Genomic DNA, 25,668 nt, shown 5'->3' on the forward strand with positions numbered 1-25,668 from the left:
AGAGCATCCCACAAATGGGGAGCCACCACAGAGAAGGCCCTGTTCTCGTGTTGCCTCCCTCTGGACCTCTTGTGGAGAATGCACATGACGAAGGGCCTCAGATGGTGATCTCAGATCCCAGGTAGGTTCATATGGAGAGAGGTGCTCCTTGAGGTGTTGAGGTCCTGCGCTATTTTAAGATTTTATCGGTCAAAATCAACACTTTGAATTGGGCCTGGAAACTAATTGGCAGCCAGTGCAGTTGGGCCAGGATTGGCATTACAGTGGTACCTTGGGTTAAGAACTTAAATTCTTTCTGGAGGTCCCTTCTTAACCTGAAGCAAAGTTCTTAACCCAAGGTACTATTTCTGGGTTAGCGGAGTCTGTAACCTGAAATGTCTGTAACCCGAGGTACCACTGTATACGCTCAAAACATCTTGCCCTGGTGAGCAACCTAGCAGCTGAATTTTGCACCAGCTGAAGTTTTTGAACCATCTTCAGAGACAGCCCTAAGTTTAATGCATACAGTGATATAACCTAGAGGTTACTAGGGCCTAGATAACGTAGTAAGTTAGTGAGTGACCTCCTCTGTCCCAGGGTTGTTCCTTCTCCCATCTCTTGGGCCCCCAGAGAGACTGAAGAATCTGCCCTAGACTTGAGTCAGAGTATTTGTCCATCTAGCCCAGGATAAGCCTACGCTGACTGGGTGTAGAAGAAGAGTTTGGATTTGATACCCCGTTTTATCACTACCCGAAGGAGTCTCAAAGCGGCTAACATTCTCCTTTCCCTTCCTCTCCCACAACAAACACTCTGTGAGGTGAGTGGGGCTGAGAGACTTCAGGGAAGTGTGACTGGCCCAAGGTCACGAAGCAGCTGCATGTGGAGGAGCAGAGACGTGAACCCGGTTCACCAGATTACGAGTCTACTGCTCTTAACCAAAACACCACACTGGCTCTCTGTATTTTATTTACTCTTCTTTCTTGCATTGAAACCCATCTTCTCCAAGGAGCTCCAGGTGGTGTGCGTGGTCCCTCCCCCTCCCTCCACATTCAATCCCTGCAAACGACCCGTTCGCCAGGGTGAGGCAGTTGCCTCAGGTGGAGACAGCCGAGAGGGGTGGCAAATCCAGGCCCCCAAGGAGTGTGCTATTCTCCCCCTCCTGCAAAGAGCAGGGCCACCACCTGCTCCTCTCTAGCCTCCCTTCCCTCCCATCCCCCTCAGCATGCCAGAGTTTCCCCAGACCATTTCCAGTTGCTTCAGGTGGTGTGTTTGTGCCATTTTCTGTTCTGCCTCAAGCGGCAACATTTATTGAGCCAGCCTTGGGAGGTAGTTAGGCAATGCAGCAATGGCTTCATGGTCAAGCAGGGCGTTGGATTCTGGTCTCCCAGGGCCTAGTCTGACACACTCGCCCATCACACACTGGGTTTCAGGCATGGAGTTTCTCTCAGGCCTACCTGGAGATGTGGGGACTTTAGCCTGGGACCATCTCCTTTCTTCACAAGGAGAACTTTCCATATACTTTGGCATCGAGGTCCCTCTTTTTGTAAAACAACCACCACAACAAAACGTCACTACACCCAGAGCCATCACAATCAAGTGAAGGTATTGTTGTTCCCCCAAGCGTTTGGGTCAGGGGCCGAGTGGAAGCCCAGTCAGACCAATAAAGCACGTTTCACCCTTGCCGCGTCCCCAGTGCCACGTCAAAGGCAAAAGCGATGGGGTTCTTTCTTGGCAGAGGCTGCAATCTGCTTTTGTGTTTGGCTCTTGGGAAGCTGCTTTAGGACAGTCTCTGAGAGAGCAAACTGGCAGCTGGAATTATACAACCAGACACATCAAATATGCTTTTGCTGCTTGCAATTTAGCTCATAATAAATATTGCTTTGTTTTCTCGTCTCCACCAGTTATTGGCAAGGATGGCCCATCAGCGCAAAACAGGCATCGACCAACTCAGCTTCAATTAGGTAGCCCATCGTGCAGCCCAGACACCTTGGCCTAGCGAAAGTGGGACCCTGAGCCAAACTGGTCCCCGGCACCGAGAGAGTTACCTCTCCTTTCCCTCCCGCCCTGACCTGAAAGAGACGCTGCCCTGTCAGCATCTGTCACCCTCAAATGCGTCCTTCCGCGTGCTCCAACGAAATGTGATGCCGAGTCCCCCAGCAGCATCCATCTAGCGCTTGGGGGGCTGGGGGAAGTGAGTGGGGGGATGTGGGAGCCAGGAGGGAATGGGAGGGGTGTGTGAAGAAGACCCTCAAAGGGCAATCCTGGTTGTGATCCAGTTACATGGTGATGGGGCGATCCTGTACACTCTGTCACCAGGCTTTGCACTAATGGCTCCACTCCGCTTTCTCTCCAGAAATGCCTTGACCTTTGCCGGGGGCGGGAGGGTGGGTCACGCTTAGCTCAGTGATAGTCAAGACCTGTGGATGATCCTGCTATGGGTAGCAACTGCAGAATGCTGCCTTCAGACAGTTGGTCTGCCTAACTCAGTATTGCCTGCACTGGAGACGCCATTGGGGACTGAATCAGAGGCCCTCTGCATGCAATATGTCTTAGAGAAACTAGTGCTGAAAGAGGGGGTGCAGGCGGTTTGGCTTTTTTTGGAGGATGTCCTCTGTCCTCCAAGACCAAAACAGTTGGCTTCAGTGCCGTTAAAGGTGTACAAAGCAAACAGGCATTTCCAGCAGAAAAGAGCAGGACGAGAGACACCCATGTTAATGGGAAGCAGAAGTTCCTTTTCAGAAGATGTTTAGTGCTTACGCTGCATTAATGGGAAACAGAGCATTTATCACTGGAACTATCAGAGGTGTACAATCCGGAGAACTTAACTCTGCAGCAGAAAAGGTAAGTGTGAATGCATTTCGAACTAGGCACGGGGGTGTGTGTGTGTGGTAAATTCAAGTCACAGTTAAGTTTATAAAAGGATGTCTGCCATGGAGAAAGTGGACAGAGAACAGTTTTTATCCCTCTGTCGTAACTCTAGGACTCATGGATGTTCAATGAAGCTGAATGTTGGAAGGTTCAGGATAGGTACGATAATCAATATGATACGATAATCTTTATTGTCATTGTCCCTTACAGAACAATGAAATTGAAAAATCTACATAAGACATTCAGAACCCAACAAGCCTGCTATCCCAGCTATCCCAACCTGGTTAGCCCCGTAAAAACTCTGATACTCCCATACAGACTCCATACAATGCATTTAAAACCAAAATCACATTTGGGTTGAAACTGTTTCTCAGGCGGCTAGTCCTAGTCTTTATAACCCTGTACCTTCTTCCAGAAGGCAGAAGCTGAAAGAAATCATTTCCGGGGTGCGCTATCTCTGCAGCTTTCTTATGGTACCTGGAAGCATAGATTTGATCCAAGGTGGGAAGAGTGCACCCAATTATTCTCTCCACAGTCTTTACAACCCTCGACAGCATTGTTTTTCCCCTGACCGTGCAGTAAAAGTTGAACTATGGGACCTGCTGCCACTGGAATCAGTGATGACCACCAACGTGGCTTTAAAAGAGGATTAGACAAATTCCTGGGGGAGAGGGTCATCAATGGTTACTAGCCCTCATGGCTATGCTCTGCCTCCATGGCTGCTCCTGAATACCAGCTGCTGGAAACCACAGGAGCAGAGAGAGCTGTTGTACGCATGTCCCACTTGCGGGTTTCCCATTTGGGTATCTGTTCGGCCACTGTGAGAAGAGGGTGCTGAACTAGGCGTGCCTTTGGCCCAGTTGAGCTGGCTCTTCTTGCATTCCTCTGGGCTTTAACAGGCAGCTGTCAGGGACCACGGATACAGGCTTAGAGTTTTCCCTTTCCACCACCTGAAGCAAAAAGGCTGAGCCAGCTGCCCGACTGGCTTAGGCAGCTGCTGGGGCACGAGGGATGGTAGAAGGGAATCCTGTCTCCGTTCATCAGCATCCTTCAAGTGCTGTGCAATGGCACAGCGTTCAGGCTCGCTGGAGAGCAGTGCCATCTCTAGGAAGCCCGTGTGTAAATGCATACGCTCCATCTCAGAGTCTTTCACCCCACCCCACCCCGATGGTGCCAGGGAGAAGGTGAAGAGGCTGATACCAAACATGTGGGGATACAGGCTGCTTCCTGATCATTCCAGTCAAAGCTTCTGCCAGTGCAGGGTGCTATGGTTCTGTATGGTGATGGGAACTGCCTATCGTCAACACCACCGGCTTCCTATCAAAGTTGTTGAATTAGTGTATAAAGCCCTGAATAACTTCAATGACTGCATCAGTGAGTCTTGTCGACTGGGCAGCCCAGGACCTCCAGACACACTGACCATGCCAGCTGAGGTTGATTGAAGTTGTAGTCCAGAGAGCACCACATAAGCTATTCCTGCACTAGATGTTAGTCTGTCACCATCCCTGCTGAGTTTCAGGTGCCTGGTTAAAATTGTTTTATTTCAGGAGGCTTTTGCAACATGACTGCGTCTTTGAAGTTTTACATTTTCTGATGCTCTAGGTTTATTTTTTATTTTTATTATATAAAATTTGTGAGGTTAAATTTATGCTTTACATTCTGTTTGTTTTTGTCATTTTATTGTTATAAGCTGCTTTGGGACCTAGATGGTGAAAAGCTGAGAATAAATTTAATAATAATAGTAGTTCAGAAGAAGAGCGGCACAATTGAACATGAGTGTTTAACCCCTATTCTTCACACTCGCAAAGATCAGACACTTCAGGGTACTTGAATTCTGCTTCTGGATTCCCCAGCTACTACTGTCCAATCATGAATGAGGGGCTAACTTGTTTACTTGTTTTAGCCCAGAATTTGTTGTTGGCCTCCAGGCCACCATGTGGCGGTGAGTTCCATAGGAAACGAAACTAGTACTTTGCACATCTTGCACCGTACAAGAAAAACTCGTTTCCTTTGTCCTAGAATCCTAGAATTGTAGAGTTGGAAGGGACCCTGTGGGTCATCTAGTCCAACCCCTAACTTCACTAGTTGCTCAGAATATAAAGGAATAAAAGCACTCGTCCTTTCCCATCCCCAAACGACATTCCTCCCCGCCCCCTCCCAGGAAATGAAGACGGTGACTAACACATTTCCCTTCCATTGACCTATTTGCTTTCGCCGGGGCAGCCGGTCTCTCAGGTCTAGCCTTGCCCTCACCTAAGATGGCGCCCGGCATTTTATTCGTACCAGCAAGCCTCAGGAAACGGCCTGCTCCCTCACTAAAAATGGCGAAGCCAGCCTCTCACGCGCGGCGTGAAATAAGAACGAGGCCGCAACCAAGATGGCGCCCGCCGCTTGCTTACAGGCGTGCGGCTCCCGCGAGCTCTGCCCACACCAAACATGGCGCCCGGAGCCTATATAGGCTGTAGGCCCTGAGTCACGGTGACTAGCCCTTATCCAAGATGGCGCTGGCCAGCCTGCTGGAGCCGCAGCTGCCCGTGAACAGGGCCGGGTTCTTCGGTTTCGGGGCCGGCAACGAGTTCCGACTCCCCGCGCTCGGCACCTGCGGTGGGGGCGGCCATGGGGCGGAGGCCCAGGCCTCGGGGATGCCCCTGCTTCTGGCGGCCCCTTGTCCCGGCCTGGACCGAGGCACCGCCGCGGGGGATGCCAAGATCGAGCTGCTGCACGGCACCACCACCCTGGCCTTCAAGGTGGGCGGCGGGGAGTGGGGGGACACGCCCCTTTGGGGGCTGAGAGGGGGCGCTTTGGGTGCGAGTGGGGGGGTTGGATGCATCGCTTTGGGGGGTGAGCCCTACTTGGAGAAGACTCATTGAGACGAATGAGTTGGGTCCTCTCTTGAGTACGACCAGCATTGGATTACAAACCCAGGTTTTGAAACCTTTATCTTGTTTGTTTGCTCAAAGCTGTTCTTGGCTGTTTTTATTATTTGCGCGTGGAAGGCAAAGTGCAGCTTTTACAGTGTCCGACTAGGACCCGGGAGACCAGGGTTCGAATCCCCACTCAGCCATGAAGCCTCCCTGGGTGACCTTAGGCCAGTCACCATCTCTCAGCCTCACAGGGTGGTGGGTGCTTGTTGTGAGTTCGTTCTGGGCTTTTTATTATGTAATTTGTGTTTTGATACTGTGTTTTTATGATTGCGAGTCACCATGAGATCTGCGGATGAAGGGTGGTATACAAATTTAATAATATTGATGATTATTTGTTTGTTTAATTAAATTTGTATACCGCCCTTCATCTGAGGGTCACAAGGTGGTATGGAATGTTAATGACTTAAAATACATAAGCTCTCCTGGGAGTAGGGATGACAAGAAAGATATCTGGCTGGTGGTGGCTGTACAGTGGTGCCCCGCAAGACGAATGCCTCGCAAGACGGAAACCCCGCAAGACGAAAGGGTTTTCATTTTGCGAGTTGCTTCGCAAGACGAATTTCCCTATGGGCTTGCTTCGCAAGAAGAAAGCCCATAGGGAAATCTCCGGGGACCTCTTTTAAATGCTGGTGGTGGGGAGCAAAGCCTTTTCCCCCCTCCGGCCTTCAGAAGAGGTCCAGGAAGGCCGGCGGGGGCCGAAAGGCTTTGCTCCCCACCGCCAGCATTTTAAAAGCAGTCCGGGATAGCAGGGAAACGCTTCCCGCTATCCCGGACGGCTTTTGAAGGCAGGCGGGGGGGGGGAGCAAAGACTTTTGCCCCCTGCCGGCCTTCAGAAGAGAGTCTTTGTCCCCCCTGCCTGCCTTCCCGGGGGCTTTTAAATCGCCCCAGGACAGCGGCAGCGCTGCCGCCCGCCAGCATTTTAAGATCACCCCGGACAGCAGAGAAGTCCTCCGCTGTCCCGGGGTTTTTTAAAATGCTGGGGGTGGGAAGAAAAGCCCTTGTCCCCCCCCCCAGCCTTCAGAAGAGGTTGGGGGACAGACTGTCCCCGGACCTGATCTGAAGGCGGTTTCCATAGGAACGCATTGATTGATTTTCAATGCATTCCTATGGGAAACCGTGCTTCGCAAGACGAAAAACTCTCAAGAAGAAAAAACTTGCGGAACGAATTAATTTCGTCTTGCGAGGCACTACTGTAGTTAGTGGCGAATAAGAGGCCTGAACTGGATGTTCAGATATGTGCGAAGGATACTGGAGTCCATATTGGGGTAATTTGGGAGAATAGGTTGGTTCAGTTGGGGGCATAGAAAATTGGGAAGTGGAAGGCGCACTTTGTAGAGAGGGATTCACTTGAAGGAAAGGCTTCAGGAAATGGAAGACCTGAGAAGGTGGGCAAAGGGTGGCATTGTCTTCAAAAGTCACTTTGAGATTATCACCTGAGTTTTTTGGAATAGAATTAATGGGCTTTTGATGTCTTGTGGGCACTTCTGAGGGAGAGGGATACTGGCCTCACAAACCCTGGTGTTCTTTTGGACTGGTGATTCAGGTTGAGACAGAGGTAGGCTGCTTTGGCAAATCCCATACTGGATTGGCAGGTGAATGTTGCCTCAGGATGGTATCTTATCACCTGGACCATGTAATGGGGTGTGAGGAACCCTCTTGCACTGGTGCCTTCAAACAGGGTGGGCACACTTTGGATTGCCATTCATTCTGGTTGTGTGTATCCTTTGTGGTTTGTTCATCATGATCTTGACCTCTTGATTCCTTGATCCTCCAGTTTCAGCATGGTGTGATAGTGGCCGTGGATTCCCGGGCAACAGCAGGTGTCTACATTGCTTCTCAGACGGTCAAGAAGGTCATCGAGATTAACCCTTACCTGCTGGGCACCATGGCTGGTGGTGCAGCCGATTGCAGCTTCTGGGAGCGGCTGCTGGCACGGCAGTGTCGCATCTATGAACTCCGCAACAAGGAGCGGATATCGGTGGCTGCTGCCTCAAAGCTGTTGGCCAACATGGTGTATCAGTACAAGGGAATGGGGCTCTCTATGGGTACCATGATCTGTGGCTGGGACAAGCGAGGGCCAGGTGAGGACACCACATTTTTCTTGGGGGGGGGGCTTTCATAAGATTTAAATGTCCTCTCCACTCCCCTGTCTTACTAAATTCTAACCAGATTTAGCCTTTGCGCTACAGTGGTACCTCAGGATGCGAACGGGATCCGTACCAGAGCCCCGTTCGCATCTTGAAGTGAATGCAACCTGCAACTGTGTGTGCGTGGGTCGCGATTTGCCACTTCCGCGCATGTGCGTGACGTCATTTTGAGTGTATGCACAAGCGGCGAAACCTGTAAGTAACATGTTCCTTTACTTCCGGGTCGCCGCGGAGCGCAACCCAAAAGCGCTTAACCTGAAGCAACTTCAGCCCGAGGTATGAGTGTATTTTCCTTGATCATGCCCGTACCCATCCCTATGTTCTGGTGACTCCACAATCCTTGTCTGTATTTACATTGGCATTTGCTGTGGGAAGTGCTATACAGGCGGTGATAAATCCATTGTGTGATGTTCCTGAATGCACATATATTTTTTTATCTGGCACCCTGTGCTCCTTTGGGAGAAAGGGCAGGATAAAAAAAAAATGATGGTTAAGATTACCTTTTTGGGGTCCAGTGTCTTCCTGTTTCTGCTTTCGTCACTTAAAACTACCTTCCGAGACTCCCCAACCTTTACATTTGCATTGGTTTAGGACTAATTAAGGCTGTACCCCTACCTCACATGCTGTCCGAGTTTTGGGTTGGGTTTTCTGACATTGCATTTTGACACTGCGAAAAGAACATGCACTGGTTCTGAATTCTGCTGTGCATCTCAAGTGATACTTTGGCTCCTGCTCTCTCTCGCTCACTTTTGTTTGTTTCTACTTCCTTGGGAAACTACAGCACGTTAATACTCTTTATAGGTAAGTGTTCAATTCTGTAGGGAGGTGGAGCCAGTAACATAGGAAACATACTGCCCTGCTAGCTGAATTAAAATATCTGGCAGATACCTGGATAAATTACAGTCATACCTCGGCTTACAGCTGCTTCAGGTTGCGTTTTTTGGGGGGTTACGCACCCGCTGAAACCTGGAAGTACCGGAACGGGTTACTTCCGGGTTTCGGCGGTCGCACGTGCGCAGAAGTGCCGAATCGCAATGCGCGTGTGTGCAGACGCGCTGCTGCGGGTTGCGAACGCTGCAGGTTGCAAACGTGTATCTCGCACGGATCACGTTCACAACCCGAGTGTCCACTGTATTGGAGAAGTGACTGATTATCGCCCTATTTGCACCATTCATTGAAAGCAGTATCATACCACTTTAAACAGTCATAGCTTCTCCCAAAGAATCCTGGGAACAGCTGAGAGTTGTTATGAGGCTTATATTCCCCTCACAAGAGCCGAGTTCACAGAACAGTCAATCCCTCTTCCCTGGGAAGTTTTGAGAGTTGTAGCTCTGTGAGGGGAATAGGAGCATCCTAACAACATTCAGCACCCTTAACAAACTACATTTCCCACGGTTCTTTGGGGGAAGCCATGACTGTTTAAAATAGTATGACGCTGCTTCAGATATATAGGACAGTTGGGTCCAATGTCTCACTTGTAGTCGTAGCTGCAACCTTCTTCCCCCAAACACTGCTGCACTTTTACAACCAACTTGCTAGTGGTGAGGTTATTATAGTTTACCAATTAAGTATATTATTTTATATCCTGCTTTCTTCCATCTTGAAACTTAAGATGATGATGATGACAACAACAATAATTTATTATTTATACTCTGCCCATCTGGCTGGGCTTTCCCAGCCGCTCTGGGTGGCTTCCAACAAAATATTAAAATACAGTAATACATCAAACATTAAAAGCTTCCCTAAACAGGGCTGCCTTCAGATGCATGTAGGGCTCACAAGGGGTCTCGCATACAGGCACAGATCAGACCCCGACCTATTTAGCTTCTGCAGGGCTGCTGCTAGAAACTCTTGCAAAGTCTCTGGCTGTGTAAAAATGTGTCTACAAGCAAGGGTGGTTGTGCCTCCAGGTTGAATATGCTAACTAGCGAGGTGGTATCTCCAGGTAGAAAGTGCTTGGTACAGCCATTGTTGCTTTGGTACAGCTAGCTGTGCCATGCACATGGGTTTTACTAAATGTTCCCCTACCTGGTTCCCTCCAGATGTTTTAGTCCACAGCTGTGCTGTCTGGGACTGATGGGAGCAGTGGTCCAAGAATTCTGGCGGATACCAGGGGAAGGGTGTATGTACTAAGTTGACTGGGCTTGCATTTGTAAGTAGGAAGATTCCCACAATCCCCACATAGATGGTTGGTACCCAGTACTTGTTGCCCATGAAGGCCTTCCTCTGGAAGCACTTGGTTGCACTAGCGTAGAATCACAGTGTGGTGATCGTATTTAAAATGGTTTTGTCTACTTTTAATATTTGTATAGCAGACCATTGGGCCAGGTTGGCTGCTCTCCTGAGGAAAAAATCCAAAGAATTTACATGGGCTCTGCACATTTTTAATTTCCTCGATGTTTGCACTGACTAGTCCCTTTGATAAATCCCTTTCTCATATGTTTATTTGTTACATCCTGTCTTTCCATGTGGAATACCCAATATGTCTATATATGATTGGGGCTGAGAGAAGCTGCAGTCTTTGGTTGCCCTGAAATCAGTGATACTTTGCATCCAAGTATGCAAAGGACTAGGATATAAACCTTTCTGTTTTCCTTTATTCCTCTGACTTAGGCATGAGGATCTTGTTCCATATTCTACATCATATTCCACCCTTTCCATCACCAAGGCTGTGCTCTCAGTGCAACTCCCCCCTGCCCATTTCTTTCTAAATCAGTGCCTACAGTTTCAGGATATTCTAAAATACCTCTTCATTTAACATTCCCCAAAGGATTCTGTCCCCCACCTAAACACTTAAAAGCACATTCTTCCCAGGACCACCTTTCCCTTCCAGGTGTTGGACTGCATCTTTCATCATCCCTGACCATAGGCTATGCTTGCGGGAACTGATGGGAGTTGGAGACCAGCAACATTTTGAGGGCTACAGGTTCCCTATATCTGGTGTAGGATACAAGACACATAGCTCTGTGTTGCAGCTCTTTTTATAGAAAGGGAAACCCCAGTGTTTTCATTGTGAAAGGTATCTGTGTAGCTTGTTCCATCAGGATGGGAAACTGATCTTGAAGAATTAGTCCTTTTGGGTTTTGTCAACGGTCCAGGAAGGCTGATTAGAGCAGGGAATACTGGGCAGAAGATGCCTGGAGCTGTGGCCAAGTTTATTCTTGAGCTTTGAACAAAATGCATAGCTATAGCTCCTCCCAATGAACATACCCCCCCCCCAGCATTCCAGTTGCCACATTTCCTTTGGAAGTTGCATAGCCCCATGTTGGGACACATGCAGCAGCATCAGGAACTGTAGCGCTTGGGTGTTGAAACTTGGAGATGGTTGCTGGAAGAAGCTCAGAGGGCTGAATGCTCCCTTCCATCAACCTGTTTAAAAACACGGTATAGAAATTGAGATCATTTTTGGAGGGGAGAAGGGTGTGCAAGGCAACCTTTGGTGCTGATACGATAATTGTAATCATTTTGTGAAAAGCCCCAGTAACACAAACTTCCCCGCCTTGCCTTTCAGGCCTTTATTACGTGGACAGTGAAGGGAACCGCATCTCAGGCAAAGTTTTCTCGGTGGGCTCCGGTTCTGTCTACGCCTACGGAGTGATGGACCGTGGCTACTCTAACGATCTCACCGTCGAAGAAGCCTGCGATCTGGCCCGTCGCGCCATCTACCAGGCTACATACCGTGATGCCTACTCTGGGGGCACTGTCAACCTCTACCACGTACGCCAGGATGGCTGGGTCCGTGTCTCCAGCGATGACGTGTCCAAACTGCATGAATTATATAATGACAAAGCCACAGAAACAGTCGCTTGAGATGATGGACTTTGGGAGAAAGCAGGGGTGCTGATTTGGGGTCTTTTAAGGGTTGCTGGCTGGAGGAAGGGCGGGACTCACAGATGCCGCTGTCTGGGAAGATGTCTCATGCTTGTAACCCATGTTTCATGTAGTATTTGGGTTTTTTTTTCCTTGTTCAGAATTAAACTTCTGCTGTCCAAACTGCTTTTTGTCTTCACTTGAAAAACGAGAGTGGGCAAGGGAAATCTTGGCTACTCCAGTCCCGTCAGAGGTGTGTTGTTGGCTTTGGATTCCTGCCAGCGGAGGGATGCCTTGGAGGGGCAAACATGTTGGCTGCCTCTGTGGGCGTTAGTGATTGGGCACAGGAGGTGGGAGATAAATGTCTCTTGAAATTCATTGTTCCTAGGCAAGAAAGCAGAAGGTCGGCTGTTCCCACAGGCACTGAAGCATACGTGTCTGCCGATACCAAGGGAGGGAGGAAGTCAAACGATTGTTAAATAATTGCTCCTTTCCCCCATGATAGCCCACGTTACTTCACTTGCATCTTCACACACGTTTGATCAAACTAGTCCCTTGCCGTTCGTAGGGATCCCACCCCCTCACCCACCCCAAATCTAAGCTTGTTGAATGTTGACAGTCATAGATGAAGAAGTGCATGCCAATATTAACCCATGGTGGCCCACTCGCCAAGCATCGCCATCCCAAATACACTTATGCACCGTTGGATTTTCTGGTTCCCACCCAATTGACGCGAGCGATGTGTGTGCAGTGCGTAGAACCTAATGTGAACAGAAAAGGTTATTGCCAGCTGCAGGGCAGCAGGAACAGAATGAACAAAGCAGCCAAGATGGAGGCGTAGTTTTGTAGAGAGTCGAAAACAAAAGAAACCTTCCTGGGTAAACGGCCTTTCCTTTTCCAAATCTGCCCCCTCCATGCTTGTTTAGTGGGTGGAGAGGAAGAAAATTAGGGTTACAGTACACAACAAAATGAGTGAGGCATGGGCCAAGGGGTTTCCTGGATTGGGTCGGGGGGGTACAGCTGCAAAGGTTGAAGGGAACAGCCGGCAAGAAGGATGAACAGAAGGAGGAAGGCAATGAGATGAAAGCTGTGTGTACACAGGAGCCAAGGGGAGAGCAATAACAGAAACAGTTTGGAGTGAAATAAATATAGAAGAAGAAACACGAGGGACTAGCAGGAGCATGAGAGGAAGGCTTTGAGAAACAAAATAGCATGCAGAAGTAAAGGGTGGCAAGGATCAAAGGGAAGTGTAAATTGGAGGAATAAAAAACAGCCTGATTGTACATGTCCAGGAAAGGGGGAAATTGGCAGTGCCCAGCTAGTCTAGGTGTCCCCTGCTGGGGCCCTGCTCAGGAATGCGTGTGCAGCTTTGGTGTGTGTTTGTGTGCGTACAGGAGATTGGCCAATCAGGGCAGAAGGGGGGAGCATGGGGGTGTGGCGGTTGGCAGCAGGGTGCACATCCTCCCCCTTTGCACACACACGAATACAAAGAGCTGCACGACCTTCCAGTATCCTTTTCCCAGGGACGTGTGGGATGGAATTGGGGGTGGTGGGGGTGGAGGGGAAAGGATCTGGGGAGGGATTGAAAAGGGAGGCACCCCAATCCCTTCTTTGGCCTTGCCAGGGAAAATATACGCCAAGGGAGAGAGAGTCTTGTATGTGGCAGAATGTGGGAGGGGGGAAAGCAGGAGAGCAGGGATATGCTTGGCAGAAAATATATGTACATGCAGGAACAGAGTAGCTTTGGAGGCTTTTATACTGTACATGGATATAGCAAAGAGGGAGAAAGAGGTCTATATAATGCTGAGGGATGGATAAGTGTACAGGAAAATAGGTAACACTCAGATATCATAGATCAAAGATTAGTTTACCCCTCCAAGCCCTTTAACTGCTATGGGGCTTTAAAGAATGGGGGTGGGGGGAATACCTTTCTTCATTTTATTGTGGATGATGTGAGAATTTTAATGGGAATTAGTAGTGGTCATTAATAACAAGGCAGTTAGTCTGGATTATTTAACGCTGTGTAAAGTAATGTGATTTGGCTGTGATGCTGTAGAGGTAAATGGTGTTTCAAGAAGAGCGGATAGGAAAATAAGTGGAGAGGTGAGGCTGTGAGTATACTAATTAGGCACACAGGATGTGTGTCTACATGATCAGGCTTGCAGAGGAATAATGCATGCATCTGCGTTGGATTTTTTAATCAAATATACCTTCTCTCGTCTCAATCTAATCATGCTTTTGTTTCTACAAGAGGGTGATTAGAAAAGGCACAGGGGGCTTATTCAATATCATTTGGGGTGACAAATATGCTAACATGCATTATTAATTCTTTTGTTCACCCTGCCAGGATTGCTGTAAAGCACTGAAACGGTGAATTTCCTTTGGCCCAATTTTTCATTAGTGACTGGCTGCGGAATCATTTTGGACTTAAATTAACCTGGAATAAAAGGGTTTTCTTCTTCTTTGGCGATCACTCGTAACCGAGTAAGATTGCCTTCCATGAACATAGTGGAGGCCAAGTCTGGATCTACACATCCTTCCACAGTGGGGACATAGGTTTGTTTCTGGGTGGGAGTAGATCACGTTGAGGGTTTGCCAAACATGCCTTCCTCTTAGCATGTTTCTCCCTTTCGTCCTGAGTTCGAGTGTCTTCAAAGCCCATGACACCTTTGGTAAAGACTTCTCCAATTGGAGAGCTTGCAGGCCAGTGTTTCCCAATTGTCGGTGTTTATACTACATTTTTATAGATTTGCCTCAAGAGTCTTTAAACCTCTTTTGTTTACCGCCAGCATTACGCTTTCCATTTTTAAGTTCGGAATAGAGTAGTGTAGTTGCTTTGGAAGACGATAATCAGGCACTCGAACATCAAGACCAGTCCAACGAAGTTAATGTTGAAGAATCATTGCTTCGACACTATTGATCTTTGCTTCTTCCAGTACACTGGCATTAGTTCGCCTGTCTTCCCTGGAATAAAAGAGTACTCTAAGTGTTTATGACCCTGGGGGTGTTCTAGCCCTGACATTGCAGTGGGAACATGGCAGCTAATAAATTGGAGGATCTGTATAGTATTTTGTGTGGAAGGGTTGTGTCAGATGCTTGGGAATCAGGCGCTGTGAGGCCTGTCAATATTTCCCCTCCCCCAAGTAATAAATTAACCTTCATTTTGAAAGCAAGGGTAAATTAAGAAGGGAAAGACTGGCCACATAATTTTTAAAATTGTGAGTGACACACAAGCCCATTGGGGACAGACAGCTTTGCTAGTCAGGGATACCAGCTGAGGGAGGACTTATAGGGAAAATACTTATCAGATACTCAGTAATTGGGTGGGCAGGGGGGGAAAAAAACCCAGCAACAAATGGAGGGAGAAACAATATTATTAGAAAATGAGGATTTAAATGTGGCTGGGTTTCTTATTCAAGGCCATGGTTGGTGCCCTTGTGCCAGTGGGGCTCGAGTCTTAACATGACCTTGGGTCTGGTCAGCCATTTTGGAAGATACCCCAGTCAAGGCAACTTTTTTTGGGGGGGGGAAATCATTTATTTTATGCGTTGTTGTCGTTGGTGTGTAATTACTGGGTATTCGACATGTCCTTATATTGGATTTTAAAACGTAGAATATGACCGGCACCTTTCGCGGGGCCACGGAAAGGAAAGCCCTCGACCACCCAGTGTGGGGAAGGCGGCCTTGAAAAGGGCCCAGCCTCGCGGACCTCCTCAGAGAGCCCCCTTCTTCCCCGTCCATGTTCCTTTCCCCCGCCCCTCGCTCCTATCCCCGGGCCTAGGCGCCACTGTCTGCAACCAATCGGCTCCCTCCTGCTCTTCCGCAATAGCCAATCGGAGAGCGGCGGGGCGGACGGAGGGCTGTGCCGTTCGTACACGACTGCGGCGCTCTTGCTTCTCCTGCGGCCCCCGCGCCCCCCAACCCCGGGCGCTGCACACGCGGGATGGAATGCTAGGGAGTGTAGGATTCCAAACCATTGGGCCGCAGAACCAAACGAGGAGAAACCCCGGGCACGTTTCTCGCCTTGGGGGTTGCGAATTTTAAATATGCAAAGAGATGCCTTGCATGAACTTTAAAACCACTTTCGAGCAGTTGAAATTGGAAAAACGGAACAGCTTCCTAGGCATGGGGATGGATAGTTTCCCCTCTCCGCTTTACTTTCCATTTTCACCTCAGACTCGGTCCCCTCCTCCGTCCCCAGTTACGGAGATTCAAAAACATTGGTTCTTCAAGGGCTGTTTGCAAGTGCTTTGCAAGAGCTGAATGCGCTGCTGGTTAAAAGCAAACTGTACTTTTGAGGAAAAACAAACGTTGCACAGTGTGAACTACTGAAACAAAGCAGAGGTTTCCCCCCACTTTTTTCTTTTGGCAGGGTCTCAGTGCTTCTACAAAGAAATTGAAAAGAGGTAGCCAAAACCCGAACTGCTAGTTCAGCTCTTGAGTTCATTGCAGGACTTTGACTGCCAAAATAATCAATAGATATAGACTAAAAGCAATAAGATTTACAAGAGGTCAGCTGTGGGTTCATATAGATCCAAATGGACAAGTCGGGTGGCTGGAAGATAGTGCTGAATCCCTCCTAATGTTAATCACACTGAGCATAAATCTAGATTGGGGCTCACAAACTGATTCATAGTCAGTTGAGTTTTTTTTTTTATTCAGGTGTTCTGTGGCATGTCTGCCTTAAATATAATGATTTTTGATTGTATTTTAATTGCTTCTTTTATTTCTCAAATTTATTGAATTATAATTTGAATTCTATGGAATCCAAATTGTAATTCAGCCTGATACAATATAAGAAATAAAAGAACAAAGGAAAATGCAGTTTAAAATACAGCATCTAGCAAAATGCATTGCAACTGCATCAAGGGATTGGGGAGGGGGGAGTTTCCGAACCACAGATTTAGACATATTAGATTGAATGCAAGTATGAAATGGCCTTGCCTGTTGGGTTTGGCTGCAGCAGATCTGTATACAGAGGTTAGAGCCTAAATCTAAGCAATTTAGATGATCAGAAGCAGGTAGGTTCAGATGTACTACAACATGGCTGTCTGCTCCAGTCATACTCTTAGAAATATTTCTTTAATATCTTTCCTCTTGTTTGCTGAGACCCAGCCTTCTGAGCAGTGCCATGGGCATGCCTCCATCACAGAGCATTCCAGGCCAGATCTGAAGCTCGCCTTGCCTCCTCCAAGAGAACTAGCTGGGGAACACCAAGAATCCCTCATAAACCTGCATCGTCATGTCATTCAGTGCCACAATTTTGTTCTCCCCTCCCGGCACCAAAGAGGCAAAATGCTGCTGCTGCACCTGCAAGCAGGAGCCGGGGGCTCAGGCGACTACGCCGCCCCCGCCACCATCTTCATCAGGCACCCCTATCACAGTTACAGGCAGTGGGCTAGCAGTACAGTCTTCAGAGCAACTGCTCCATGTCATCTATCAACGTGTAGAGAAGGCAGTGGGCCTTGCTGAGGTGGCGCTGAGCCTGGCCAAGGCCAATAATGAAGCCCTGAGGCGGCTGGAGGAGGAAATGGGGACACTGCGCCGAAGGACAGCCCCTGTCGTCAAAGCCAGCCCCCTGAGTGGTCCTGAGGAGCGGCAAGAGGACAATGAAGAGCAGAATGAGGAGGAACAAGAGGCCGAAGGCTTCAGAACTGGCGTCCAGGTGGTCATTGAAGAGCTGCGGCAGCTGGGAGCGGCGGCAGGGCCACCTGGACACTTGGGTTTCTCGCCTGTGCATCTGGGGCCCGGGGGGCTTGGCGGGGTATGTAGGCTGAAGATTAAGAGCTTCTTTGTCCCTCCCACCCCACAAAATACACACAGTCCCCATGTCCCTCCGGTCAGACACAGATGGGCTCATGAATATTTGATGGCATCTCTCGCCTCCTCTGCCAATGACCTGCTCAGGAGAGATGCATTCTGGGAGCCATGCCAAGCTCTGCTCTGCTGTTGTGGCCTGGGGTTGGGGGGCACTGGCAAGAGCTAAAAGTGTATGTGTATTTGTATATGTGATACCAAAGCTGGTACGGGAGCCAGGCTGGAGCTGTTTGCGATGATTAAGGGGCATTGGCAACGTTGTGATTGGCAGATGTTCTAGTGGGTTAGTGTTAGAATGTTTTCATATATATGGGGCTATGAGAAGTGCCTTTGAGCCTTCCGTACCACTTGAGCCAACTGTGAACTTTTGTCGGTGCAAGATAAAAAGAGGCTTTAAAATTCAGCTATGTGTTTTGGCCATTACGCACTTGTGTTTGCAGGCCAATGCGTTTTGTGTGCGTGCGTGAAAACACACAAAAGAAGGTTTGGAGGAACTTTAAAGGATAGTAGAGCAGAGATTAATTAAATGCCCACATTTTGAGTCAGAGCTGTAGAATTGGAATAGCAGCTGCGATAGGAAGGGTAGCTGCAGTTTGGAATGAAGGATATCATATTAAGTTGTACAAGTCTTTTTCTTGTTCCCAGGGAGCAGAAGAATCACCTGCAGTAGATGTCTCCATTCAACGGGTCTATGCCACACCACCTTCCCCCTCCTCTCAGCCTCTGGATGATCCTTCTCTCTCCTGCCCAGAGGTATCCCCCAACAGCATCACCTTGGAGGACAACATGCATGGGGAGCCACGTTTCTCTTTGGGCTTTGCAAGTCTTCCTTGTAGAAACCGAAGCATGGGACAGAAGAATGCAAGGCGCAAGAGGGACTTGGTGCTCTCGGTTAGTTGCCTTAGATAGCTGCCACATATTGGAGCTTGTGTCTCACAAGGAACTTGGCATGGGCCCAGCAGCTTAGACACTGCAAAGCTTATTTTAATTAACTTTCTGAGGCATGCTGCTCTGTTTTAATAGCTTGGGGTTTGCAGAGTTACTGTGGAGGGGCACTTATCTCTTTCTGTTTACTCTCCCAGAAACTGGTCCATAATGTCCACAACCACATCACCAATGACAAGAGGTTTGATGGCTCTGAGAGGTGAGCTCTGGGTGGGATTGGCAAATAAGATAAGGAAGAGTAACTGCAAAGGAAAGATAGCCAACAAGTGTGGCTTCTCTTCTCACTGTGTTGTGATGGGAGAAGGAAGTTGCATGGATCAAGCTGGTCTTTTCTGCATAGCTAATAGAAGCACAGAACGCCTTTATTGATCTGGCAACCCATGTTCCCACTGAAATTAATCTCAACATCCTGAATAGTCAGCCTTCATTATTATTATCCCTTATTAAGGCACCTTAATAACCTTTAGGTTATTAATGCTTATATAGGGCCAATTGTTTGCAACGTGCTTTATAAACTACAAGAGGAGAGGTCTCTGCCTTAAGGGCTTGTAATATAGAATGCAACACATGGGAGACAACAGGAAGGAGAAGAAGGAGAGAGTCACGGTAAAGATGGGAGAATAATGTACTTAGGGTTAGTTAGATTATGGTATGAGGACCTGGAGGTTGTGCTGAAGGCATTGCTAAAAATATGGGTTTTGAAGATGGATTTGTTCTAGTCTTTACGTTTCTCCATTCTCTTTCTCTCTCCCCCCACCCCAGCATTAAATCTTCATGGAATATCTCTGTAGTGAAATTCTTGCTGGAGAAACTGAAGCATGAATTGGTATCAAATCACCACAATTACACTGACAAAGAACTAAAAGGTAAGATGAGGGTGAATAAAAACACTTCACTTGGTTCATGTCTGGATTTTATTGTTAGAAAATACCTAGAACATTTTTACCTGTTGAGTAATCCTTATACACTTTGCTGGTAAATTTTACTCCAGGTCTGAAAATAAATATCTCTCTTGGTGTTCACTCTGGAACCTACTGCTGCTGTTGTTGTTGCTGTTGTTGTTGTGATATTTGTCAGTCACTTTTCTCAGACCGTGACTAAAGTGACTTATGTTGGAACCAGTTCAGAATATCCAATGACAATGTAAAAGCACAGCTATGCAGAAGAAAGGCAGGATTTGCAAACTCTAACCCACTAAAAGAGGCCACAGTGCCACCCTTCAAATTAGGAGCCAAATATCCCAGGTAAAGAGAAAAGTCTTTAGCTTCTGGTGACATTGAAATGCTGGCTGTTCATATACACAGACATGCAGACATAAATATCCTCTGGTTACTCAAGTGTGCTTCAAGTTCCTGCTCTTCATGCCTGCAATTGCTTTGCCTACTTTTTGTTCTGTTAGGTGCTTGTGTGGCCTATTTTCTAACCAAACGACGTGAGTATCGCAACTCTCTGAATCCCTTCAAAGGACTTAAGGAGAAGGAGGAGAAGAAACTACGAAGTAGACGCTACCGGGTAAGGGACCAATCCTTTTTTCTGAGGAAGTATTTCTCCTGTATTATCTCAACACTACATTATCTACCAAAAATAGTTTTTTGCCCCTCTTTTTATTTAAGCCCAAATGCATTCCTCCATCAATTCCAAAAATCACACTGAAGTGGAGTAGAAAATGGCATTTATATTCTGGTTAGAAACATAAAGAAGCAACACTGTATATGACAGGTGAAGGAATAGGTTTGGTGCACTAAGAAAGTTCTTAATATTTATCTGGAATTCTCTTCCTTGTAATTTGAACTGTAGGTTCATATCCTATTCCCTGGAAATTTGCTCTGTCATCTATGACAGACCTTCAAATATTTAAAGATGGCTTCTTATGCTCCAGGCTAAACATACCACAACTCCTTCCAAATTTTCATTACAGGGCTGGTCTCTAGGCCCATTTCATCTCTGCTCAACACACTCCGGTTGTTGAATGGGATGGGTTGCTTAACAGTGGAACAGACCTGCCTCAGAAGTTGGACTCTTTGTTTTTTATGCCGACGGCAGATGGCTATCAGGGATGCTATAGCAGAGAATTTCCTGCATTGGCAGAGGGATTTGACTTAGCCCTCCAGATATTGTTGAACAACAACTTCCCATCAGCCCCAACAAGCATGGCCTATGACCATGGATGGTGGAAGTTGTAGTTTAACAACCTCTGGAGGGTCAGAGGTTCCCCTCTCATAGATCTTTGGGGTCCTTTCTAACCCTGATTATATAAGGCAGCTTAGAACAGGCTACATGTAGTGGGAACTGCTCTATATCTTCAGTGAACTATGTGATGTTGAAATTACTTGAAGTAAATATATGTTCAAACTGCTGCAAAGACATTCCATCAGTTTCATCAAGCAGTTTAGGTGTTAAATAACTCAGATTTCATAATTAATAAGTGCATGTTTCCTCCTCAGCTGTGACTTACATAACATTTGAGTTCTGACTGTTCTTGGATTCCAGCCGTAACGACATTTCCTCAGACAACACCATTTCATTCCCCTTTTTATAACCTGATCCTAACTAAGAAGTAAATGGCACTGTGTTCAATGGAGCTTACTCCTTAAGGCTGTCATCTTATGTACACTTCTTGCGAATAAGCCCTATGAACTGCAGTGAGACTTACATCTGAGTTAAATATGCCTATGCTTTATGGAAAGTTGCCAAAGGTAAACCGGAGACAGTTTACAAAATGTTATGGAGGTTTTAGAAGTGATTTAACTGGTTAAATCCTTAATGAGTAGTGCTATCCTATGTCTGCTTAGAAGTCCTATTGACTCCAATATGGCATAATCCTGGATAGGTTAGGATTGCAACTGAAATGTCATTTTTTAAAGACTGCAGTCTCATGAACATACATAAGGTAATCCCATTGAAAAAAGTGTGACTTCTGAATAAATACGCACAGGATTGGTCTGTTAGCAGGGTGAGAGGATTCTCTCAGTCAAAAATAAATTACTTGATCAAAGTTGTTAAACAAACTACTATTCATTCTAATTAGCTTCCTACCTAGCAGTTCGTTCCTAAGTGTATTTACTCAGACATAAGGCCCATTGAGTTCAATATGGCTTATTTGCAAGTGTCGGCTTCTAAGACAGCAGCCTGAAACAGAAAAAAAAGGAAGAAGACAAAACCAGGGAACTGGATCATTATGTCTGCATCCCACTTGTTTTCCAGTATCATTTATCAAAGCAGTGCTGGTCTTCCTTTAAAAAGAAAGAAAAATGAAGCCTGCCTCAGAGTAAAGCTTCTGAGACCTCCCTGTAGTAGAAGAGACTTTCCTTCACCCAGGGGAGCAGACACTCGGGTGGTGGGGCCAATGAGCCCATCAACCCACAGCTGCCAAGAGGTGTTTGCTTTATAAACTGCAGGCCTTGGAGCATGTGTTCTATTTCTGCTGCAGAGACGATTCCCAAGCTAGCTTGTCAAATGCTGGGCAGCAGAAAGCTGTGATTTTCAGACACATGCCACAGAGCGGGTTCCACTTTTTAAAAGACACTGGGCAGCAAGGAAGCAAATTCCTAAGGTGGTGGGGGATTGCAGTATGGCAGGCCCAGGTAGAGCCAAGTTTTGGAGTCCTCCAACACTAGGGGGAGGACAAAATGGGGGGGAAGGTATATGATAGAGGAGTTTGGGGGCAGGGAGAGACATTTGGGAAAGACAGACCAGTGAGGACAGATGGGGTGAGTAATTGCAGGGGCGTAGGCAAAGATGATATTCTTAGAATGACTAATTAGGCTTCATTTTGTCTTCCCATTAGCTTTTTGCAAATCGTTCAGGGGTGGCGCGTCTGCTGGGCCCTGAAGAGCAGCGTCTGTGGCAAGGCGTGACGGAGGAGCTCATGTCAGACGAGGAAGACAGCCTAAGTGAGCCAGGTGTGTGGGTGGCACGCCCCCCACGATTCCGCGCTACCCCTCTCACTCAGCTTTGCTACCGACTTGATGCCAACTCAAAGCATGGCACCAAAGCTAACCGGGTTTATGGGTCGCCCTCTGACCGCCTGCCCTCCGCTGAAGCTCAGCTCCTGCCCTTGCACCTCTACAACCCCCATTTTCAAGAGGAAGGAGCCAGGGCGGGCACACCGCCTAGGCCGCCCAGCCACAAGGGCTTTTGTCCTGACCTCAGCTCATTTGTTGAGATCAAAGTGGAAAAGGATGAGTGACCTGAAAATGCTGGTCGTGTTTAATATGGCAGCCAAAAGGAAGACAAGGAGAGAATACAGGTTCACCACCAGCTGAACTGAGTATCTTCCCAAAGAGGAGGAGGGAAGCAAATTGCCTGCCATGCGCCAGGTTGCATTTGTGGGCTGAGACGCATCTTCGCTCCATAAGGAGCTATTACTTCTAGGTCATGATAGAGAAGAAATGGAGGATAGAGAGGGACACCACTGGGAAAAGGAGCCCTTCACAAAGATATGGCTGTTTGGTCTATACCCTACAGGTTGACGGTGTGAACATGAAGAGTACAACGTTGCAAAGGGAATTAAGTTTTTTCTGAGCCTTCAGTAAAAGCAACCTTCAAACATAAATAGGAATTTCCATAAAAACTGACTACATTGTGGACTGGGTGGATCAGAAACTTTGGAGAACCTTTCACATTACAAAACTACTCTCAGTTATACTATTGAGTTAATAGTAACGCAAAAAAATGATAATAATGTCTGAGACGTTTTCTGAAATTATGGGGATTGCTCACTGCTTAGTCAAACTGCTTTTGGGACCACAAGAGTTAAGAGAACACTTAGAGTGCTTCTTGGTTGACTCTTCATTGATAGCAATGCTTTTAAATTAGAAACATTTAGTGATACCAAGTTGACTGTTCTGTGAAAACATTAGGCAGGTGTGTATTTTATTCCTTCATAAACCTCCCTCCTACTTTCAGAGTTCCTATTCCTCCCTCTTGTTTGCAGGAAGAGTAAAAATCTTGTGTAGGAACTTGAAGAGCTAAGAAACAACACTCCTGGATTTTATTATTGCATTGTTGTGATAACTTCCCCTTTGCTAGGTTTCAGGAATGGTTCTCTATTGTCAAATTCCAAGTCCCCTACAACAGGAGGAAAAGAAATATCTCTTTTACCAGTGGTAAAATACCAGGCTTTTTGTTGTTTTTTTTAAAAAATTGCATATGCTAATTCACACAAATGTACACTAATTAATTTCCAGAGGATTAGCTGTGCTAGAATGTTGCAGCCAAAACAGCAAAGAGTCATTAACACTTCATGCATCTGACGAAGTGGACTCTAGTTCACAAAAGTTTATGCCGCCATAAGTGTGTTAAGGTGCCACGAGACTCTTCATTGTTCTTACTAAGTAAAAGTACGTGTTGACTTGCCTGGCTCAAGTTTTTAAAAGAATTTGTTTCAAATTAACTGTGTGTCAGTCTTACCACTGACCTGTCATGAAACTATGGCACTGGCTCCCACGGGAGGCAGTGATGGCCACCAACTAATACTGGCTATAAAAGAGGATTGGACAAATTCATGGAGGAGGCTGATGTTGGCTCTACTAGCCATGATGGCTATGCTCTGCCTCCACAGCTAGAGTCCGTAATGCTTCTGAGGAGGGCTCTTCTGCTTGGATCCTGTTTGTGGGTTTCTCATGGGCACCCGGCTAGCTGCTGTGAGAACAGGATGCTGGACCAAATGGCCCATTGGCCTGATCCAGCAAGCTCTTCTCATGTTCTTATGTACATGGATGGACTTATGAGAAACATATTTTAGAGGGTGCTGTCAGGTGTGCAGACATTGGGGGTACAAAACAGCCCCCCAAAAGAGGGCCACAGTACCATCCTTAGGCATACTACTGTATCAAAGGCATAAACTGGATATTTATTGAGTCATCACTGTCCTCTAGTGGCTTTTTTAGATAGTACAAAAGGATGGATAGTCTTTTTCCTCTGTGGCTGGGCAGACACCTGTTATCAGTCTTTGTTTGATCTAGAAAAAAGCAAAGTGTAAGAGTGGTCAGTGTTATTATGCTTGCTGCAGCCCTCTATTCCTTTCCTCGACACTCACTCGGCTCCCTGTAACCCATGACCCTGTATCTTGGTTTCTATGACAATCCATCCGTCTCTATTTACAGTCACAAGCAATAATCAGAAACTCCATTCTGATCATAAGAGAATGCATTGAAAGAATGGGACAATAGGTCACTGGTAAAGATCAGGTTCCAGTGATGGGAAATAACACTGCCAGGAACATTGGAATGGAGATACGCTGCCACCTAGAGCACAGGGGTAGGTGGACCAAGAGGCAACTTCCTATGTTCAAAATCTTAGGTATGCATAAAGCACCTAACGTATTTGTAAAACTCCTCATTAATTGATCTGGGCTAATGGCTGTCCCCTGGCTATGTTTTCCTGGTTCAGATAGAATCTCAGCTCCACAGATAAACACAAACTGAAATCTATAGATTGCAAAACCTATCAATCAAAAGAAGCTACCATGGACAGAGACAGTTAAAACAGCATAGCCATCACCTTGTCATATGGGTGGCAATAATACTGGAACAACTGAGTTTTAGGCTCTTTTCACAAGGTAAGTTTAAGGTAATGGGAAAAGTGGACTCCTCCCACTACCAGCTACTACATGTATACACACTACTTTTTAGCAGTTTCTAGTGTACACAGTGCTGTACAGTTTTGTAACGAATTCCTTACCAAGCTGAATCTCATAGTGGTTCACATTGAGCCCATAAGACACCCCCCCCATGTAAAAATAAACAAAAGCTTGCTATAAAATGTTTGGGTGGTACATTAATAGAATACATCTATTTTACAAACAGGGTAAACTGAGGCTGAGCTAGTGATTCTCCTAAAGTCTCTCGGGTAATCGGTCTGTGCCAGGGGAAGAACTAAGGCATCTGGTCTCAAGGCTAACACTATATCCTGCCATGATGGCTGGGTACAAAAAGAGCAGATGGGACTCCTGTACCTTTAATAGTTGTAGGAATGCTCTCCCCAAGGAGGCTTGCCTGGTGCCATTGTTGCATATCTTTAGGCAAAAACATTCATTTTTAATCAGGCCTTTGACTTTTAACTATCTGTGGCCTTTTTACACGAGTGGGGATGTTTTAATATGGTTTATTTATTTAGAAAAGGTTGGTATTTGGCTTTTGCTTAAAATATTGTAACTGGCTTTGAGTTGGTGTGAC

At 46.9% G+C, this 25,668-nt stretch overlaps 2 protein-coding genes and 1 long non-coding RNA gene across 3 annotated transcripts; 2 read left to right on the top strand and 1 right to left on the bottom strand.

Moving 5' to 3' along the window:
* The first annotated feature begins 5,279 nt into the window (after positions 1-5,279).
* Positions 5,280-11,911, top strand: PSMB5 (proteasome 20S subunit beta 5). The gene is made up of 3 exons (XM_083707112.1): positions 5,280-5,594; positions 7,546-7,852; positions 11,430-11,911. The coding sequence occupies exons 1-3, from the start codon at positions 5,346-5,348 to the stop codon at positions 11,726-11,728; spliced, it is 855 nt and encodes a 284-aa protein (XP_083563238.1). The 5' UTR covers positions 5,280-5,345; the 3' UTR covers positions 11,729-11,911.
* Positions 11,422-15,308, bottom strand: LOC310829123. Its single transcript, XR_014557168.1, has 2 exons — positions 14,166-15,308; positions 11,422-12,166 (listed from the first exon to the last, which is right to left on the bottom strand). It is a non-coding gene; the product is annotated as an uncharacterized lncRNA (long non-coding RNA).
* Positions 15,309-15,590: 282 nt separating this feature from the next.
* Positions 15,591-23,848, top strand: LOC310828871 (uncharacterized protein C14orf93). The gene is made up of 6 exons (XM_083706834.1): positions 15,591-17,492; positions 18,191-18,436; positions 18,628-18,689; positions 19,253-19,356; positions 19,890-20,002; positions 22,278-23,848. The coding sequence occupies exons 1-6, from the start codon at positions 16,971-16,973 to the stop codon at positions 22,677-22,679; spliced, it is 1,449 nt and encodes a 482-aa protein (XP_083562960.1). The 5' UTR covers positions 15,591-16,970; the 3' UTR covers positions 22,680-23,848.
* The last annotated feature ends 1,820 nt before the right edge of the window (positions 23,849-25,668 follow it).

This window comes from Podarcis gaigeae (genome assembly GCF_964106915.1).
Source record: "Podarcis gaigeae genome assembly, chromosome: 13".
Classification (NCBI taxonomy): domain Eukaryota; kingdom Metazoa; phylum Chordata; class Lepidosauria; order Squamata; family Lacertidae; genus Podarcis; species Podarcis gaigeae.

What these genes read in the sequence shown, in the direction of transcription:
- LOC310828871 (XM_083706834.1), top strand. Translation starts at nt 16,971, where the DNA reads ATGTCATTCAGTGCCACAATTTTGTTCTCCCCTCCCGGCACCAAAGAG. An exon ending in AGGTTTGATGGCTCTGAGAG is followed by an intron (nt 18,690 to 19,252) that starts GTGAGCTCTGGG and finishes CCCCCACCCCAG; the next exon opens with CATTAAATCTTCATGGAATA. An exon ending in CACTGACAAAGAACTAAAAG is followed by an intron (nt 19,357 to 19,889) that starts GTAAGATGAGGG and finishes TTGTTCTGTTAG; the next exon opens with GTGCTTGTGTGGCCTATTTT.
- PSMB5 (XM_083707112.1), top strand. Translation starts at nt 5,346, where the DNA reads ATGGCGCTGGCCAGCCTGCTGGAGCCGCAGCTGCCCGTGAACAGGGCC. An exon ending in CCACCACCCTGGCCTTCAAG is followed by an intron (nt 5,595 to 7,545) that starts GTGGGCGGCGGG and finishes TTGATCCTCCAG; the next exon opens with TTTCAGCATGGTGTGATAGT. An exon ending in CTGGGACAAGCGAGGGCCAG is followed by an intron (nt 7,853 to 11,429) that starts GTGAGGACACCA and finishes CTTGCCTTTCAG; the next exon opens with GCCTTTATTACGTGGACAGT.